General features: G+C 38.4%; 1 protein-coding gene across 3 annotated transcripts in view; it reads left to right on the top strand.

The window, feature by feature from the left end:
- rasl12 (RAS-like, family 12) overlaps positions 1-20,260 on the top strand; it is a 119,713-nt gene that overhangs the window by 50,342 nt on the left and 49,111 nt on the right. For all 3 annotated transcript variants that reach the window (XM_039773369.1, XM_039773368.1, XM_039773370.1), the window contains exon 3: positions 19,800-19,856. In XM_039773369.1, coding sequence (XP_039629303.1) covers positions 19,800-19,856 — 57 coding nt within the window. The remainder of the gene's footprint in view (positions 1-19,799; positions 19,857-20,260) is intronic.

The following is a 20,260-nucleotide window of genomic DNA, read 5'->3' as shown; positions in this document are numbered from 1 at the left end:
TACTTCTCCATCAATACCCTTAGAGCAAACATCACATCTGTGGTGATCTTTCTTGGCATGAAACCATACTGCGGCTCACTAATCAACACCTCACTTCTTAACCTAGCTTCCACTACTCTTTCCCATAGCTTCATGCTGTGGCTCGTCAGTTTTATTACCCTGTAGTTACTACAATTCTGCACACCCCCCCTTATTCTTAAATATTGGCACCAGTACACTTCTTCTCCACTCCTCAGGCATCCTCTCACTTTCCAAGTTCCATTAAACAATCTGGTTAAAAACTCCACTGCTGTCTCTCCTAAACACCTCCATACTTCCACAGGTACTGTATGTCATCTGGACCAACGGCTTTTCCATTCTCCATCCTCTTCATAGTTGCACTTCCTGATTCACTATCTCCACATCATTGAACCTATTCTCCCTCTCTTTCTCTTCTCTTTGCATCTGCTCAACACACTCTCCTCGCTTGTGAGTATGTTTCCATCTTCATCCTTTATTACCCTGACCTGCTGCACATCTTTTCCAGCTCGGTCCTTCTGTCTAGCCAATCGGTACAGGTCCTTTTCTCCCTCCTTAGTGTCCAACCTCTCATACAACTCATCATATGCCTTTTCTTTAGCCTTTAGGCTTCGCCACCTCTCTCTTCACCTTGTGCCTTATCTCCTTGTACTCTTGTCTACTTTCTGCATCTCTTTGACTATCCCACTTCTTCTTTGCCATCCTCTTCCTCTGTATACTCTCATGTACTTCCCCATTTCACCACCAGGTTTCTTTTTCCTACTTCCTCCATCCAGATGTCACGCCAAGCACCCTTCTTGCAGTCACCCTTACAACATCTGCTGTAGTTTCCCAACTGTCTGGTAATTCTTCACTACCACCCAGTGCCTGTCTCACCTTCTCCCTAAACTCAACCCTGCAGTCTTCCTTTTTCAAATTCCACCATTTGATCCTTGGCTCTGCCCCCAGTCACTTCCTCTTCTTGATCTCCAGCATCATCCTACAGACCACCATCCTATACTGCTTAACTTCACTTTCCCCTGCCACCACTTTACAGTCTTCAATCTCCTTCAGATTGACTCTTCTGCATAGGATGTAATCTACTTGTGTGCATCTTCCTTCACTCTTGTAGGTAACCCTATGTTCCTCCTTCTTCCTAAAGTACGTATTCACCACAGCTATTTCCATCCTATAGCAAAATCCACTATCCTCTGACCTTCTTCATTCCTCCCCTTGACACCAAACCTACCTATCACCTCCTCATCTCCTCTTTTCCTTCACCAACATGTCCATTGAAATTCGCTCCAATCACCACTTTCTGTCCCTTGGGAACACTCTTCATTACTTCTTCCAACTCACTCCAAAAATCGTCTTTCTCATCCATTGCACACCCAACTTGTGGGGCATATGCACTAACAACATTCATCATCACATCTCCAATTTCCAACTTCATAATCATTACTCTGTGTGACACTCTTTTCACCTCCAAAACACTCTTGACATACTGTTCCTTCAAAATAACCCCTACTCCATTTCCCCTCCTATCCACGCCATGATAGAACAATTTGAATCCACCTGGCCTTACTCCCCTTCCATTTAATCTTTTGCACGCACAATATATCAACCTTCCTTCTCTCCATCATATCTGCTAACTCTCTCCCCTTACCAGTCATACTGCCAGCATTCAGTTCCTACCCTCAGTTCCACTCTCTTTACCTTCCTCTTCTCCTCCTGTCTCCGGACATGTCTCCCCCCTCTTATTTTTTCTTCGGCCAACATTAGCCCAATTTCTCCACCATCCAGCATTGTTGTCAATATAGTAATAAGTATATATACTAAGCTCATTTACATGCAAGTTAAAATCATCCATAAGTTACTTTACCATATTTGACCAGAGCAATTGACTGTAATTCAAAAAACTCTGATAGGAAATTGGAGTTTTGCTTTGGTAGTCTGTAAATAGTAAGTACAGGAAAATGTTGTTGAGTTCTGATAACCATACTTAAATATTCAAATGCTGAGAAATCTCCAAAAATGCAATTGATGCAGGTGAACAAGTTAGAAAAGTTAGTTTCAGTATCATCCTTTTATTTGCCTTGTGTGGCAGAAAATAGAAACCCATAATCTTGAGGAAAAGCTTTAATAAGTATATCTGAAGAAACAGATGAGTGCCATCATTCAGTAAGAAACAGAAAATGTTGAAAATATAAAAGATCAAATCACTAATATAATTTGCACTACATTTTTTGATGTCGAGGTTAGCAGGCTTTGCAAAACATAACATTTATTTTATAACATTGTAACATTTATTTTATCTAGTATTGATTATAACAGGGATGATGAGGAGGCTCTCCAGATTGTCTCAAGACTTATTTGAACTGTAGCGAGAACTGGTACTACAGATAGTAGATAAAGAATTCAGTGGGTCACTTGAATGACTGTCAATGAAACTGTCAAAATGATGAGATTTCAGTGACTTCATAGAGCTGTTCAATTCTGAATAAAATATATTTTCTGCTAAAACTTGTGCACCTAGACTACTTGGAAGAATTCCTTAATTTTTTGAAAAAAGAATGATCATCCATCCAACCATCCATTTTCTAACCCGCTGAATCCGAATACAGGGTCACAGGGGTCTGCTGGAGCCAATCCCAGGGCACAAGGCAGGAACCAATCCTGGGCAGGGTGCCAACCCACCGCAGGACACACACAAACACACCAGGGCCAATTTAGAATCGCCAATCCACCTAACCTGCATGTCTTTGGATTGTGGGAGGAAACCGGAGCGCCCGGAGGAAACCCACGCAGACACGGGGAGAACATGCAAACTCCACGCAGGGAGGACCTGGGAAGCGAACCCCGGTCTCCTAACTGCGAGGCAGCAGCACTACCACTGCGCCACCGTGCAGCCCAAGAATGATCATTACAGAAAAAATTAAAAATTGTCAATAAGACTAGATTGTCTCCAAGATACTTGCCCTTAATCCAATTATGCAGGCTCAGAGTGAGAGTCCTTTTCCATGAGGTGGAATTGAACCAGAGATATAAACAGTTTTACCATAGGATTGGAGAAGGCTAAAAAGCTTGTTAAAATCCTGTTTTAAAATCTCAGAAGTCTTGTTGTGGATCACCCCAAGGTTATTATAGTTTTGCCTTTTTATACTAGTTTTCATTTCTACATTTTTTCTGAACTTAGTTAGAAATTCAGTTTAGTTTTAATTTTCCTTCATCCTGTGTTGTAAGTTTTAATTTAGTTTTTATTTCACAAAGACATTTCTGTTTTATTTTTATATCTATTAATTTCAGTTTTAGTAATTATGGTATGATTAAAGAACTACTATGGAGTTTAGTTTTGTGTTAAAATCAGACAGAACTGTACACTTAATGGGTTTGTATATGAGTTTAATGTTAGTGGAATCTTACTATCTAGTTTACTATCTGGTTTTGTTTTTGTCTGATAAAAACAAGCATAATCAAAACAACATACAGAATATGAACAAATTTATAATTTTTAAAATATTTTCTATGTCATTTGTGCTGAACAAATGAGCACTTTTCATCTTTTCCTTTGCTTGCCAAGAATAGGCCAATTTGTGCCAATTTTAGGTGAATTTTAAGGTTTGATGGTTTTTTACCTTATATCCTGCTCCCAGACAATGTGCTTTCGACACTGTATTAAAATCTCCCATACTAGGCTTTGTTATTATCTACCAGCTGTACTGATCTCTGATTCCATCTCAGGCATGTAAAATTTATAGACAGAATGTTGGCACCAGCAGGCCTGAAAAGATAATCAGAAATTAGATCCTACTGTGTTCTGGCAGATGTGATCATGGAAATCATGGGGGCTTAGGAAGAACAGGACTCTTAGGCTGGATTTATACTTAAGGCGACTCGACGCATGCTGCAGCGGATGCTCCTGCTACGCTAGCGTTTGACTGTTTATATTTGTGCACATACTGTACATAAATCTGGAGGAACCCAGCAGGTGGTAGTGTGAGATATTATCACGATAAGAGCAGGTTCTGCATCTCTGTGTTGTGAATTGCTAGGAACACCCATTAAATTCCGATACCTTTCTGCAATATCTCGGAAAAGGATGTTTAATGATCAAATCTATCAATCCATTCCAGCAAGCATTGGGCACGAGGCAGAAGCAATCCCTGGACAGGGCCTCAGCTTATCGCAAGGTGAACACAAGCACACACATACACTGGAGTCATTTTAGCGGCACCAAATCCTCAAATCTGCATGACTTTGAAAGGAAAACCGGAGCACAGTGTGGAAACCCAACAGGAAAACGTAAACTCCAGGCAGGGAATACCAGTGACGTGACTCCCTGCTGGGACAGCAGTGCTACAGCTCCGCCACTGTGTCACCCCCGTAATTATTAACAGTATTCATTATTTAAACGAAATTAACAATTTATCTGTAAAATGTAACATACATATTTTATTGCATTTCATCATGAAAGTGATATCAAGTATAAATCTAAAGATTCTAAATTTGCAGAGAGTTGGAACATCATACATTTAATGTATTCTGTGTGGTGATCTATTGCTGCTTGCCGCTGCTGTCAGGTCCAAGAAGCTCGTAGCGATTAAAAACTGGGATGATGTTTATGACGGTCTGCTTTAATAATAAAGTAAACTACGAGGTTAAAGTGGACATTTCGAGATTAAAGACAAAATTTCCACTTTAATCACAAAATACACATTTTCACCATGTCCTTAATTTTTTTTCTCTGTGGCTCAAAAACAGCGCTATTATATTGCTGTTGCGAAGTTGCAAAAAAATAAAAAGACGGCACGAAAATGCTATGTGAGACTTTTAAAATATATCGTGTCATTACGATCAGGAATATGTGACGCTTGAATATAAAAGCAGTATGAGTGCATCTGTATGTCGGCATTTTGATTCACCACAATGAACCATTCATCAAACATCAAAGCGCGCACATTGATCCTGTAGGATCCGTATAGAGGCTTTCTGTCACATGTAGATAGTAAAAAGAAACTCTGACATCATGTTCCAACTTTTAGCACACTGTGCCCTCTGACTTTTTGCTGGTACTGCAACTTGCGCACGTGTCATGTTAATTTCTGAGGACCTGCTCAGAGGATGCATCAAATGAACGCTGGGAACGCGTGAGCCATGATTCATGCGCGTATGTGTTCTGAGCGTGAAGTATAAACAAGCCCTGAGGTTTGAATCAGCATGCAGATCCCACCTAGTTGTATTAAGAGAAACAAAGAAAAAAAAAACATGTTGTGTCAAGGTTAGGGGTAGTGAGACTTGAATAATACAATACAATACAATACAATACAATACAATACAGTTTATTTTTGTATAGCCCAAAATCACACAGGAAGTGCCGCAATGGGCTTTAACAGGCCCTGCCTTTTGACAGCCCCCCAGCCTTGACTCTCTGAGAAGACAAGGAAAAACTCCCAATAAAAACCTTGTAGGGAAAAATGGAAGAAACCTCGGGAAAGGCAGTTCAAAGAGAGACCCCTTTCCAAGTAGGTTGGGCGTGCAGTGGGTGTCAAAAGTAGGGGGTCAATACAATACAATACACAGAACAGAACAATTCCTTAATACAGCATAATAATAAAAATTTTAGAAGTATGGTTTAACAGTAGATGATATGACATAATTAGGTTTGGATATTTTTAGAGTCCTGGAGACCTCATCCATCTAGCTGCCTCCCCATTTGGCCATGCCACGGCTGAAACGTTGCTCCGATGAAAGGACCCCTCTTTCCCATGATTCCTGTGATCCTCCATCAGGGATGACTTTACCATAGGCAGGCAAACAACTTGGCAGGTGGGCCGTGGCACTAATTGCCACATTTGGGTACCAAGAAAAGAAACAGAATAGGTGAGGATTAGTATTCAAATATAATTATCATGTTACTTATGTTTTAGTGCTAATGACTAACAACAGAGATGCAGTATGTACAGTTAATCAGCAGTTCTAGTCAAGATATGCTAAACTGAAGTAGTGAGTCTTCAGCCGGGATTTAAAGGCTGAGACTGAAGGGGCATCTCTTATGGAAGCAGGAAGACCATTCCACAGTTTAGGGGTCCTGTAACTAAAAGCTCGACCTCCCACTGTTATTTTATTAATCCTTGGAATCCTAAGCAGACCGGCATCTTGAGATCTTAATGTGCGCTCAGGTTTGTAAGTCATGATAAGTTCAGACAAGTAAGCCGGACCTTGGCCATTTAATGCTTTATATGTTAAAAGGAGGATTTTGAAATCTGCCCTAAACTTAACTGGGAGCCAGTGTAAAGATTTAAGAACTGGAGTTATGTGTTCATATTTTCTTGTTCTTGTAATAATTCTTGCAGCTGCATTTTGGATTAACTGGAGGCTGTATAGAGAACAGTTTGAACATCCAGTGAACACTGCATTGCAGTAGTCAATCCTACTAGAGATAAATGCATGAATTAATTTCTCACAAAATAATGAATATGAATAACCCATTCATAAGAACAGTAAACCATTAATTAGCAGAGTAAGAGTAGGTAATAGGTGTATGGATGGACACAAAACAACAGAGACAGCATCAGAGATTAGGAACAATATGTACATTTTCTAAACCTGCTTATCCAGAGCAGAATTGCAGGAAACTGAAGCCTATCCCAGCAGGTTTGGATGTAAGGCAGGATGAAATTCCTGGTATGCCATATGTATGATATGGCTGATGTTAAAAACAAAAAGAATATGACATTTCAACTATCTGTTTTTAAAAGAGAGAGATATTGAAAAAGGGGAACAAATATTTTAAAACATAATTCTGCTACCAGATTATTTACACAATATCAGGTATTTTGACCTGTGAATGTAAACATAAAAAAGAGATTAATAAATATAGAATAAATACAAAAACACATTAGTGTGTTTAGTTTTACACCAGTCGGCAGACTCTCCTCTCCTACTGAATAAGTACCTACTGGATATATTTGACGGATGTAGTACAAACTCTGATTCCTTTGATAATCTCACAGATAATCTGAAAAGTGCATTGCTTAAAATGTTTGAATCTGTCACTCTTCTTAAAACAAGAAAACATACCCAGAGGAAATTGGCACCAGGGTTTTCGGATGACATCTGTTCACTCAAACAGACATAGGAAAATTGAGTGCAGATATTCTATGACAAAACAAGAGTTTTCACCTTACCTGGATAGAAAGTTTAAAAAATTGTAAACATGTACATTCAACTGCTAGGTCAGCATATTTCTTTAATTTGATTAACACTATTAGAAATAATCCACATTTTTTATTTGATACAGTTATCAAACGTACACAAAATGCTCCTGCCAATTGCTCTGATTGGTTTATTTCTAAACTTTTTCATAAATAAGTTTGACTTGATAAGAGATAAAATCTATGGTCAACATTTCTCTCAAATGAATGGCCAAAAGCTCTCCAGTACTTTAATGGGTACAGGTACTGTGGCATGGACCACCTGCAAATTTTCACAATATGAAATAGTTTTCCCCAAGACTTTGTCTAGTCTGATAACTGCTTTCAAACCTACAACCTGCATATTATACCCTATACCATATGATCTTTTTAAGAAACTATCTCCCATTTTAATTAGCCCTACACTTAACACTAGAATTACCAAAGCTTATGAAAAATCTCATAAATCTGTCCCACCTTAAATCTGCTCACACCTCTCCATTAGCATCTTTTGTCTTGTAAATGTGTCGATTAGCCTAAGCAGCAAGCAACATACTATCCCATCCTCCCACCACCGCAGAAATTGCAACAACCTCTCCCAGCTCAAGCCTTTTTTATCAGGAAGTGAGGCAGTACCTAGAGCTGTATAGGCTAAAAATATATCGTTATTTGGAACACATGCATTTCATGTGTCTACAAAGATCTATGTAAGTGTAGGATGACAGGAAATGAAAGAAATGTTGAACACATACCTAAAAGACAAACATTTTTCATGTTTTAGTACTAACAACAACATTTTGATATGAAGTGTATAATGTGTGAAGACTGAAGTCCAAATATCAAATAATCACTTTCACAAAAGGTACAAATATAACAGAACAACTGTGCTTTTACTCAAGACTATAACTGTAGGAAAAGAAATCAGGTTAAAGTGGTTTGTTGTTGTGAAGTCTTTGGTAGTACAGCAGTAAGAACTGCTGACTCCTATTCAAAAGGTTCGAGCCATCCCGCATCCCAAAATAAACGTGTCTATGAAACACCGAAAGCTCTGCAGTCTACTTGTGACTGTATGCTGTAGGAAGATAAGTAAATAAATCAAGGTAAGTAGCATTCGATCTGGCTTTTATATAAGTAACATATAAATGTTTTTTTATGTAAAAACCATCACAAAACATAATCACAAACAGGAATTTGCACGATACGTTGGTGAGCTCTGTAAGCCGTGCTTGCTTTGTTAGAGGACAGGTGTGGGGCAGACTGACTGGCAGGATGACACCAGACATCTCGTCCTGCATCCAAATGGTGCCACCTTTCGCCTTTAGGCCTGGTGCAGCTGCGTTGTTCTTATACGTGAGTGGAAGTTTCTTGTGGGGGTTTGGGGAGCTTCTGTTCTCTTTCTCCAATGTAGAACTCTCATCCTCATCTGAGTTCACCTCTGTTATAGAACGTCTTTATTTGAAAACTAACAGTGTCAGATCAGGGCGAGCGTAAATGTGACAGAGAATACAGTAATCCCTCCTCGATCGCGGTGGTTGCGTTCTAGAACCCCCCGCGATAGGTGAAAATCCGCGAAGTAGAAACCATATGTTTGTATGGTTATTTTTATATATTTTAAGCCCTTATAAACTCTCCCACACTGTTAACATTATTAGAGCCCTCTAGACATGAAATAACACCCTTTAGTCAAAAGTTTAAACTGTGCTCCATGACAAGACAGAGATGACAGTTCTTTCTCACAATTAAAAGAATGCAAACATATCTTCTCCTCAAAGGAATACGTATCAGGAGCAGAAAATGTCAGAGGGAGCGCGCAAGAGAAAAGCAAACAATCAAAAAATCAATACGTGATTTTAAGTATGCCGAAGCACCGCGACAAAGCGGCATTTTTTAGAGGAGCGTCCATATCTTCTAAGCAAACAGCCTCTGTGCAAACAGCCCCTCTGCTCACACCCCCTCCGTCAGGCAGAGAATGTCAGAGAAGGTGAGAGAGAGAGAGAAAAGCAAACAATCAAGCACCGCGCGGGAAGCATATCTTTTACAAGGGATATCCAGAAAAAAACGTTACAAGTGCCCTGGAGGGTGCAGGGATTTTTTTTATTCGAAGGTTGGCATACCTGCGTGTAGGGGGGTCCTAACGGTCAAAATGAAATGTCATCACAGCAAGCGAGTTTGTAAACCTCTGCTGAGGCCGTTTGCTCCACCTACCGCCGATGCGAGATTCTGTCTTTTGAGACAGAAAAGGGGTTTCATGGCCAAAGGGACCACCATCAATGCTGAAACATATTGTGAGACCCTAAAAAAATTTTAAAAAAAGATTAAAGACAAAAGGAGGGGAATGCTAACTTGTGGTGTGTCCCTCCTTCACGACAACGCCAGAGCCTTTTCACCAAACTGAAAGAATTCTTGGGTGGGAAACATTTTTCCAACGATGAGGAGGTGAAGGAGACAGTGGAGAAGTGGCTTTCGGAGGTGGAGCGGAGCGTATTCGACGAGGGTATAAAAAAGCTGGTGCCCAGGCTGAAGAAGTGCATTGAAGTTGACGGCGATTATGTTGAGAAATAAACACATATTTTGGAACATACCCTATAAATTTGGTTGAAATATATTCATTTTTCGATTTTTAACAGCTGTTGTAACCTTTTTTTCTGGATATGCCTCGTATCATTGAGGAGTTTTAGTTAATATGTAATACATGCTCTGATTGGGTAGCTTCTAACCCATCCGCCAATAGCGTCCCTTGTATGAAATCAACTGGGCAAACAAACTGAGGAAGCATGTACTTTAAATTAAAAGACCCATTGTCCAGAAATCCGAACCAGCAAAAATCTATGATATATATTTAGATATGCTTACATTTAAAATCCGCGATAGAGTGAAGGCGCGAAAGTCGAAGCGTGATATAGCGAGGGATTACTGTAATACTGAATAAAAAAAAAAAATCACCTTTACACGTAGCATACATTTACACCAGCTGTTACAGACTCAAATCAAATGTATGTTTTTATTGTATAATAGTAACAATAAGAGCAGCTCACTACTCAAAACTGTTATTTTGGGACATGTGAAGGTTTGAAACATAGACCTTTTGAATAGGAGTTAGCAGTTCTTACTGCTGTACTACCAAAGATGTCATAATAACAAGCCACACTAACCTAAACAAATCCAAATCATATTATGTGATATCACTATCTAATCTACTTTTAAATTCTTTTTTTTTTTTTTTTTTTTATTAATTTTATTGCAATCCATACAAATCAATCAAGTTTTACAAAAGAAAAATTGAGTTAAGGACAAATCGATCCCCACCCCTGAGAGAGAGAGAGCATGGCAAGGCGTGAAATTTAAGGCTTGTAAACATAATTAAATTAATAAATTCTCTGTGCTTTATGAGCTTATTTTAAAATATTATTGATTAAATCCTGCCATGTTTTGAAAAAAGTCTGTACAGATCATCTAACTGAGTATTTGATTTTTCCAATTTCAAATAATATAACACATCAGTTTCCCACTGACTTAAAGAGGAGAGTTTGGGTTCTTCCAGTTTATCAGAATAAGTCTGCGTGCCAAAGTGTAGTGAATGCAATCACAATTTGTTTGTCTTTCTCCACTTTAAACCCATCTGGAAGAACCCCAAACACAGCAGTTAATGGGTTAGGAGGGATTGTGAGACCAAGGCAGTCTGAAGGTAATTAAAATTTTTGTCCAGAATAATGTTAATTTGGTGCAGGCCCAGAACATGTGACCCAGTGAGGCTGGGACTTGGTTGCAGCGTTCGCAGGTTGGATCATGCCCTGGAAACATTTTGGAGAGTTTTAGTCGAGACAGATGTGCTCGATATATAATTTTGAGTTGTATAATTGTATGCTTTGTGCATATGGAGCTCGAGTGAATTCTCTGCATTGCTACTTTCCACTCCTTTTCTGATATATTAATTGAGAGATCTTTTCCCAGTGTCCTCTTGGATCTTTGAAAGGAGGGATTGTAAAATGATTTTATATATTGTAGAGATGGAGTCTAACCTTGAGATTGAGCAATATTTTTCCAGCATGGATGAGGGTGCAAGATGAGGAAAATCTGGAAGGTTCTGTTTAACAAAGTTCCTGATTTGAAGATAGTGAAAGAAATGTGTAGCTGGAATGTTAAATTTGGAATGTAATTGTTCATAGGATGCAAAGACGTTGTCTATATAAAGATCTCTAAGCAAGTTAATTCCAAATTTTTCCAGATATAAAAACTGCATATGTTTGTGAAGGTTGAAAGAGGTGCCACAGATAGAAGCTTCTCCGTCTTAAAATGCTTTCTACATTGGTTCCAGATTCTAAGTGAGTGGAGCACAATTGGGTTATTAGTATATTGCCGATAACGTGTGTTTATTGGAGCACAGAGCAAGGAATACAAAGAAGTACTGCAGGATTTTACTTCTATTGCGGTCCAAGCCTGTGTATGTTCTTCTATTTGTGTCCAGGTTCTTATCGCCTGTATATTTGCTGCCCAGTAATAAAACTGGAAGTTAGGTAGAGCCATGCCACCTTCTGCCTTTTGTCTTTGTAGGGTCGCTCTTTTGATGCGTGGATGTTTTGAATTCCAAATAAATGAGGTTATTGTTGAATCTAATTGCTTAAAGAATGATTTATTAATGTATATTGGATGTTTTGAAATAAAAAGGAGCTTAGGAAGAATATTCATCTTAACAGTGTTAATTCTTCCAGCTAGTGTGAGATGAAGGGTTGACCATCTATGCAAGTCTTGTTTAATTTTTTCCATGCAGACGCGAAATTTTGTTGATAAAGAGCTTTATGTTTACTTGTGATGTTTACCCCAGGTATTTAAACTGTTCTGCAATGATAAAAGGTAGGGTATCTAATCTAATATTATATGCTTGAGAATTCACCGGAAAGAGTACACTTTTATTCAGATTAATTCTGAGACCAGAGATCTTTTGAAATTCTGTGAGTGCTGCTAAGACTGCAGGCACAGAATTTTCTGGGTCCATATATACAGTACCATATCATCTGCATATAATGAGATTTTCTGTTCCAGTCCTTCTCTGCTAATCCCCTTTATCTGATCAGTATTTCGACAATGTATTGCCAGTGGTTCAATGGCAATTGCAAACAGTAGCGTGACAAGGGCATCCTTGTCTAGTGCCACGTTCTAGTTTAAAGTAGTCGGAGCAAATGTTGTTGATGCAAACTGAAGCTTCTGGATTAGTATACAGTAATTTAATCCATGCACAAATGTTGGGCCAAACCCAAACTTCTCCAATGTAGTAAAAGGTATTTCCATTCAATCATGTCAATGCTTTTCTGCATCCAATGATAATAATATTTCTGGGGTGTTTGATTTAGTTGGTGAGTATATTACATTAAACAGGCGTGAAGATTTAAAGATAAGTGTCGGCCCCTAATAAATCCAGTTTGGTCTTGTGATATTACGAGGGGAGCACTTTCTCCATCCTTCTAGCTATGATTTTAGAGAGTATTTTAACGTCGTTATTCAGAAGTGAAATTGGTCTGTATGATGCACATTGTAATAAGTCCTTATTTTGTTTTGGAAAACAGTGATTAGTGCTTGGCGAAAGGTTTGTGGAAGAGATTGGTTATCTCTGGCTTCTGTAAATGTTGCTAATAGGAGGGGAGCTAGCTGAGCGGAGAATTTCTTGTAAAATTCTGCAAGGTAGCCATCAGGGCCTGCTGCTTTCCACCTTGGAGTGACTTTATAGCATCTAGTAATTCTGATAATGCCAGAGGTTTATCAAGTTCCTCCACACTAAAAGTGTCTATTTGTGGTATCTGTAATGTATCCAGAAATGCATTAGATTGTGTATTGTCTTCTTTAAACTCAGTAGTATATAGGGATTTATAGTAGTCTCTGAAAGTGTGCATTATATTTTTGTGTTCGATGATTTTTCTCCGTTATGTTGGTGATTACGAGATTGCGTTGCACTTCTTGCTTGTGAATTTGTTGAGCTAAAAGCTTATTAGCTTTCTCTCCATGTTCATAGTAATGATGTCTGGATTTGTAAATTAGTTGTTCAGTTTCTTTAGTTGTCAAGAGGTTTAATTCTGAATGTAGAGCCTGCCTCCTATGTAGAGTCTCGCTTGGTAGTCTGGCATGTTCTTCATCTATTTTAGTAATTTGCTTTTTATCTCTGCTACTTTCTTGGCTTATTTATTTCTGTGGGAAAGATATGAGATAATCTGTCCTCTTAAGAAGGCCTTAAGAGTTTCCCAGAGTATTCCTGCAGAGATCTCAGGATGTATTTGTCTCTAGAAAGAATTTGATTTGTTTGGATATAAATTCAGTACAATTCTCGTCAGCTAATAGAAGCGGGTTGAGGCGCCATCTGGGGGTGAGTGTATGGGGCTTAGTAATTTTAGCTCCAAGATCATAGGTGCATGGTCAGAAATAACAATAGCATCGTATTTGCAAGATTTAATCTTAGGCAAGAAGTTATTGTCTATAAAGAAGTAATCAATCCTTGAGTAGCAATGATGTACTGGTGAGTAGAAAGAATATGTTCTTGAATTTGGGTTTAAAAACCTCCAGGGATCTGATAAGTTGTGATCAGTTATAAACTCTGTAATTATCTTTGCGGTGTTAGATGCTGTTCCCCCTGTGTAAGAAGTCCTATCTAAAAGTGGATTTAGAACACAAAGTCCCCAGCCATTATAACTTTACGAGTGTTCAGATTGGGAATGGATGCAAATAAATTTTGTATAAATTCCTTATCGTCAACATTAGGTGCATAAACATTAATCAAGATCATTTTACAGTTAGATAAGTCTCCCATGACCATTAGATATCTCCCTTCAGGATCCAATACTACATCTGATGCTACAAATGATACTGTTCTATGTATGAGAATTCCCACACCTCTAGTTTTCTTTGTAAAACTAGAATGGAACATTTGGCCAGTCCAGTCTTTTTGCAGCCGGAACTGATCCTTGCTTAGTAAGTGGGTTTCCTGTAAAAATACTATTTTAGCATTTAGACCTGTTAGGTGAGAGAGTACTTTCTTTCTCTTTAATTCATGATTCAGGCCTTTAACATTCCAGCTCACAAAGTTAACTGTCCCATCATGGAAATATTGATTCTGAGTTTTTGATAGCTTCGGCCTTAATTTCCTATTTCCCCTACAGTTGTTGCCATGCAGCTTATTTGTTACTTGTTAAATTCTACTCTAAAATGTTTGTTTTTATACTGTATTGAGGATGTGTTCTGTTCTGTGTATTAAACTGTATTGCATTGACCCCCTTTTTGACACACACTGCACCCAACCTACCTGGAAAGTTTTTTCTTGTCTTCTTAGAGAGCCAAGGCTGGTGGGCTGTCAAGAGCAGGGCCTGTTAAAGCCCATTGTGGCACTTCTTGTGTGATTTTGGGCTATACAAATAATAAATTGGATTGTATTGTAACTTAATTAGGTGCATTGGTGATCCTAAATTGTCCCTAGTGTGTGTTTGGTGTGTGTGTGTGTGGGTGTGTGCGCCCTGCGTTGGGCTGGCAACCTGCCCAGGGTTTGTTTCCTGCCTTGTGCCCTGTGTTGGCTGGGATTGGCTCCAGATTTATTCTGTTATATTTGTGCTTTTTGTGAAACTGCTTATTTAATACTTGGACTTCAGTCTTCACACAGTATACACTTCATGTCAAAATTTTGTCGTTAGTACTAAAACATGGAAAACGTTTGTCATATGTGTTCAACATTTCTTACATTACCTGTCATCCTACCCTTACATAGATCTTTGTAGACACGGAACACACATGAAATACATGTGTTCCAAATAACGACATATTTTTATCCTATACAGCTCTGGGTACTACCTCACTTCCTGATAAACAAGGCTTGAGGTGGGAGAGGTTTTTGCACTTTCTGTGGCGGTGGGAGGATGAGATAGTAGGCTGCTTGGATTTATCGACACCTTTACAAGACAAAAGATGCTGACAGAGAGGTGTGAGCAAGTTTAAAGGTGGGCCGGATTTATGAGTTTTTTTGTAAGCTTTGGTACTTCTAGTGTTAATATTATCAATAAGTTGCTTTCTATCGGCTCTGAGCCCTCGCATTTAAATTTTCCTTTATTAAATGACTGCTTAAAAAACCTGACTTGGATCTGCAGTTCTGAATAATTATCGACCAATTTCCTGGGGGTATTTTTCGTACGTGGATTACTCGTTTAGCAGGATGTAATTGTTGACGATTTGGCATGATCCTGGATCTGTCGGTTTTTCGAAACTCTTGCTGGATGTGTTGTCATAGCAGTACATCCAAATCCTCAAACCTACTCAGAGCCGGTTTGTTCTATGTAAACAAGAATTAGTTTACACACTTAATCCGTGTCCATGTATGGAATTCATTTAGTCATGGCTTTGCCGTTCATGAATGAGCGACCAATTGATATCGGCGCCCATATTGTAAGAAGAGAATTTCATGTAGAGAGGGTTTTGCATGAGCGGCAAGATACCGCTTTAGCTGAGGGGAAAGAATATTCCTTAAAGATTTATTAGCACCTTATATTCAAAGTCAAACTAGGCGAAGTCAGGCTCTCACAACCACACAGACAGTATGCATTGCTTTGAGGTTCGTTGCAAGCAGCACTTTTTTTTATATACCTCATGCGGAAAATCTACCTAAAAGTGCAGTTTGCCGGGCAATTCGTAAAGTCTGTTTGGCTCTGAAATAGTGTTTCCTGGACACCTACGTGTGCAGACAATAAAAGAGGTGTTTCATGCCATTGCAGGCAGGTAATACACAGGCAAAAACACCCACAGTTCCATAAAGAATCTCACAATCAGCCTAACATTCTCATTACCAAAGATTTCCAAATGTGATTGGGGCACATGGGACTGACCAGAGTGGAGTTTGATCAAACATTATTTAGAAAATTTACCTCTCCTCCTGATGAATAATCAGACACAGTGTCTTCATCAAATATTTGACCTTTGTCAATATCTCGTTGGTCAGACACAGGTTCTAGGAATATGACATTCCCCGCAACTGACCAAAAAAAAAAAAAAAGCTATATGGAACATACCTATGGCACACATGGAGGACAAATATATGCAATGTCCATCCTTTACCTGAAATGAAGTGACCACTGCATCCTGCCTCTGGTTCCGAGGAGGAACAGAACGATGAGCATTTTGCTGGAGAGCCAACTCTTCTGCAGGGGTTAGGTCTGGATCATGTGGACTTCCACCTGTTTTTTGCTTGTCTGCTTTCTTATTAGCTTTAAAATTAATGTTTTTTTATATTATATGTGATTCTTTATGTCAACAATTCTTTAAATAGTTATATACCAATCTTTACCAGTTTGAAGTATATTCTTGTACTTCACTTTAACCAGTTCCCATGTTCTTCTTCTGCTCACATTTGATCTGGAATTATGACATATTCAATATTAATTAATCTGACACATAGGTAAGTGAAAATAAGTGAAATGCTGCATTCAGTAAGTACAATGCACACTATACGCGTTTAATTTTTCGGCCAGTTTTTGCCAGCCATCTTTTCTAGTTTGGGCTCCTTTTGCAGTATTGCTCCTTGTGCATATTAAATATTGAAATTTTTCATATCCTTCGAGTATAAGGTCCTGCTCCACTTGTGTGGAAAAAATGTGCCCATTCTTTCATCATTTTGTTCCAGCCTATCAAAGACTTGCTAATCATGTTTTCTAGACTCAATATATATGGGGTTTTAATCAGCATGGGCGTGCACAATCATCTCAGATGATTAGATCCAGCTAGACTAATCTACTACATAGCTGCGTTAAAAACACCGACTTATCCCGGATGAGTTTCACTGGCATTAACTCATCCAAGATGAGGCATCTGATCTCGGATGATTTAAGCAAAGCAATAATATCCCACCAAACAACCCCCCTCCCCTCCCACAACTTACTTTCATGTCAAAATTGCTTGAAAGGGCTGTTACCGATCAACTTACTGCCTACCTTTCTGACAATAATTGTATAATTGTTTGACAAATGTCAATCTGGCTTTCAGTCCCCTCATTCCACAGAAACTACCTTGACCAGAGTAAATAATGCTCTACTGATTACTGTACTGATGATTCTGATTTAATGCCAGTGTAGCTGTTTTAATGTCTTTTAATGTATAAGGCTTGTATGGACTTGTGCCACCATACTTAGCTAAGCTACATTATATATTATATTACACAATACACTCTTTTAATTCTGGTCTTTTGGACATTCCCCCAATTAAAAAAATCATCTGGTCACAGAGCATTTGCCTTTTCATACACCTTATCTTCAGAATGGCCGTCCATTTTGTGTTAGAGAAGCACACTTAGTCATGTTTTTTAATCACGACTAAAAACCTGCCTTTACTCCTTTCACTACAACCTTTCCCAAAATTCAGTCAGGTCTATCATCTTTGAAATACTCCCATACTTTCTTAAACTATTATTTTCTTTATTACTTGTTGACATCCCTTAACTTGGTGTTTTAAGGAAGTGTATGACACAGCCTTTATACCCTTGACCCAGATATGTTGCATGCTGCACACTTATGGTTGACCTTGCTTGACAGGGGCATAATATCCATCAACAAAAAAGTGGTGGTGCCCATAAGAAAAACTAAATGGCATTGTGGGACTTTATTACATATTTTGAAAATCATTAAAGGTTAAAAAGCAGAAATAAATTCCCACAAGATTGCTTCATCTTAAAAAGGTGCAAATAACTTTTGAGGTCATGTCAAATTTATAAAAAATCAAAAGCAAAAGACTGATTGTGACAGTTGGGGTTAGCTGTCACCTCCTGCTTCTCTTGCGTCTTGGTAGCTGGCAATAGACATAGAATGTGATTAGCTTCTGATTAAAACCTCAGTAGTAGCAGATTTGTTCCAGTTATGAAGAGGTCAGCCCACAGTCTCTCTAGGAAGGCATATACTGGGATATTAGAATGGAGATTTATTTCAATAGCTACACTTCAGATCTAAAAGGAATAATACATATTTTGTCATGGCTTAGGAAAAATGGACCTTTTCTTTACCGCTGTAAGATCCAGTCTACACCTGCTTTAGTACTCTGTAAAAAGCTTCAAACCTTGAATCTCCTCTTTCAGGTCTTGTGGAAGTACTCCAATAATATTGGCTTCCTATGTCACAGCTGTTACTGTATTTGCAGACTGAGAGTTATAGTTACATACCTGCCTTTCAAGTGTCAGACCTTGCACTGCATGTATGTATCAAAAATGTTAACTTCACATTTCTAAAAATAGATTGCAGGATTAGTGAGGCATTATAATATTGCTGTAGTCATAAAGAAGTCCTAGTCATGCTTCTTCAAACACTTCTACTGAATAATTTGTTGGCTAATTCTAATCAATGTTAGTGTACCAGGGAGAGGATGTACAGCATTGATCATAATGGACATCGGTTTTGTTTTCTCTTTTCTGCTACTACTTCTTCCTGGTCAGGAGTGCATCCTATAACTGAGCCTGTCTTCATAACCAGCTTATTGATTCAGTGGGACTCTCTTGATGTGGTATTACTGACCCACCACACTAACCTATTAGAAAACTGCACTGGTTATCACAGAGTTATAGAATTTGAATCTGAATTTGAGCAAATTTTATGTGGGCATGGACTCCGTGGTTTGGCAAGTATGCAGTTTAGGAGCCTAAACTTTACATTTTTGCTATTCACAGTTAAGGTTGACCTCTTAGCCTTATCAAACTGACCTCTGCTGTGCACTAGAACAGTTTGCAACTAAATTATATGTGGCTGGGATGAATGTAAGCACCTCCAAATCAGTTTCTGGTCTTCTTTTGAAAAAAGAGTGTCTCTCTTCAGATAAAGGGAGTGCAACTATGGAGATGTTCATGTACATTGGTGTCTTGTTTTTGAGTTAAAGGAGAGGTGATCATGAGATCTGACGAGTGAATCTGCACAATGGCAGCAGTTTTGCACATGTATCTTACCATGATGGGGAAACCAGAATTAAGTCCTTAGATTAAAGCTTTAATTTTGACAGTTAGTCTACATTCTCATTCTCATCCACGGTCACGAACTCTGGGTAATTAGTATAAAAATGAGGTCACAAGTACAAGCGACCAAAATGAGGTTCTTACATAGGTTTGCTGATCTTAATCTCAATGATAGGATGAGAACTTCAGCAATTCAGAGGCTCTTGGCATAGATCTATTACTCCTTCATGTTCTACTCCACTCTTGAACTGGGTCAAGACAAGCCAGTTGAGGTGGTCTGGGCATGTAGATAGACTTCTATCTTTGTACTTTTGACAGATGGTGCTCAATGTACTGCCGACTAGTAGAAGATCTAACACAGATCTAAGAGGCACCTTAAGGTATTATATCTGTCAGCTATCATGTGAGGGTCTGATAGTTTCCCTAGAGGGGTTGTAAAAAGTTGCCAACTAAAGTGTGGCCTTGTTCAGGCCAGCTTCAATGTCCTTCTCGCATCCCTCTTCAGAGTAAGTTGAGTGAAAATGCTGAAAATGTGTTGAATATATTGTTAAATAATAAAACTTAGGTTGATTGAATTTTAAACAGTCATCACTAAAGTTATTCTTATTCATATGCTGTTGTCGAATTAAATAAAATTGATTTAATTTTATTCCCTCTCCCAGCTCTGCTTGTGAAGTTTCTCACGAAGAGATTCATCAGTGAATATGATCCAAATTTAGGTAACTCTTCTGATTTATTGTATTTTTCTACCATGTAATTACAGTATGTGTTTATTGCAAATGTGCTGTTATTTGTTATTCTTGGGATTCAGAAGATTATGGCAAGCAATCATTCTGTTTCCCAAAGAGGTGTATGTTTCAAAATATTTAATGTTATTTATACTGTAGGCTGATCAAGAGAAAAATAATTACCAAATTTTTAATTATGCATTTTGGTGGCATATATTGAATTTTAAACACTAGTTTAAAATAGTCATTATGTCTGCCATGAACTCACAACTAACAAATATACAAAAATATCTGAAAGAACAGATATCACATATAACCAGAAACATTACCAGCAGTCAACTCTAGATCTATGTGGTGACAAAGTTTTGCATTTCCAAGCATGTGTGACAATATGT

This window comes from Polypterus senegalus, chromosome 12 (assembly GCF_016835505.1).
Source record: "Polypterus senegalus isolate Bchr_013 chromosome 12, ASM1683550v1, whole genome shotgun sequence".
Lineage (NCBI taxonomy): Eukaryota > Metazoa > Chordata > Cladistia > Polypteriformes > Polypteridae > Polypterus > Polypterus senegalus.
The sequence above is the reverse complement of the archived record's forward strand: the minus strand, read 5'-3'. Positions and strand labels throughout refer to the sequence as shown.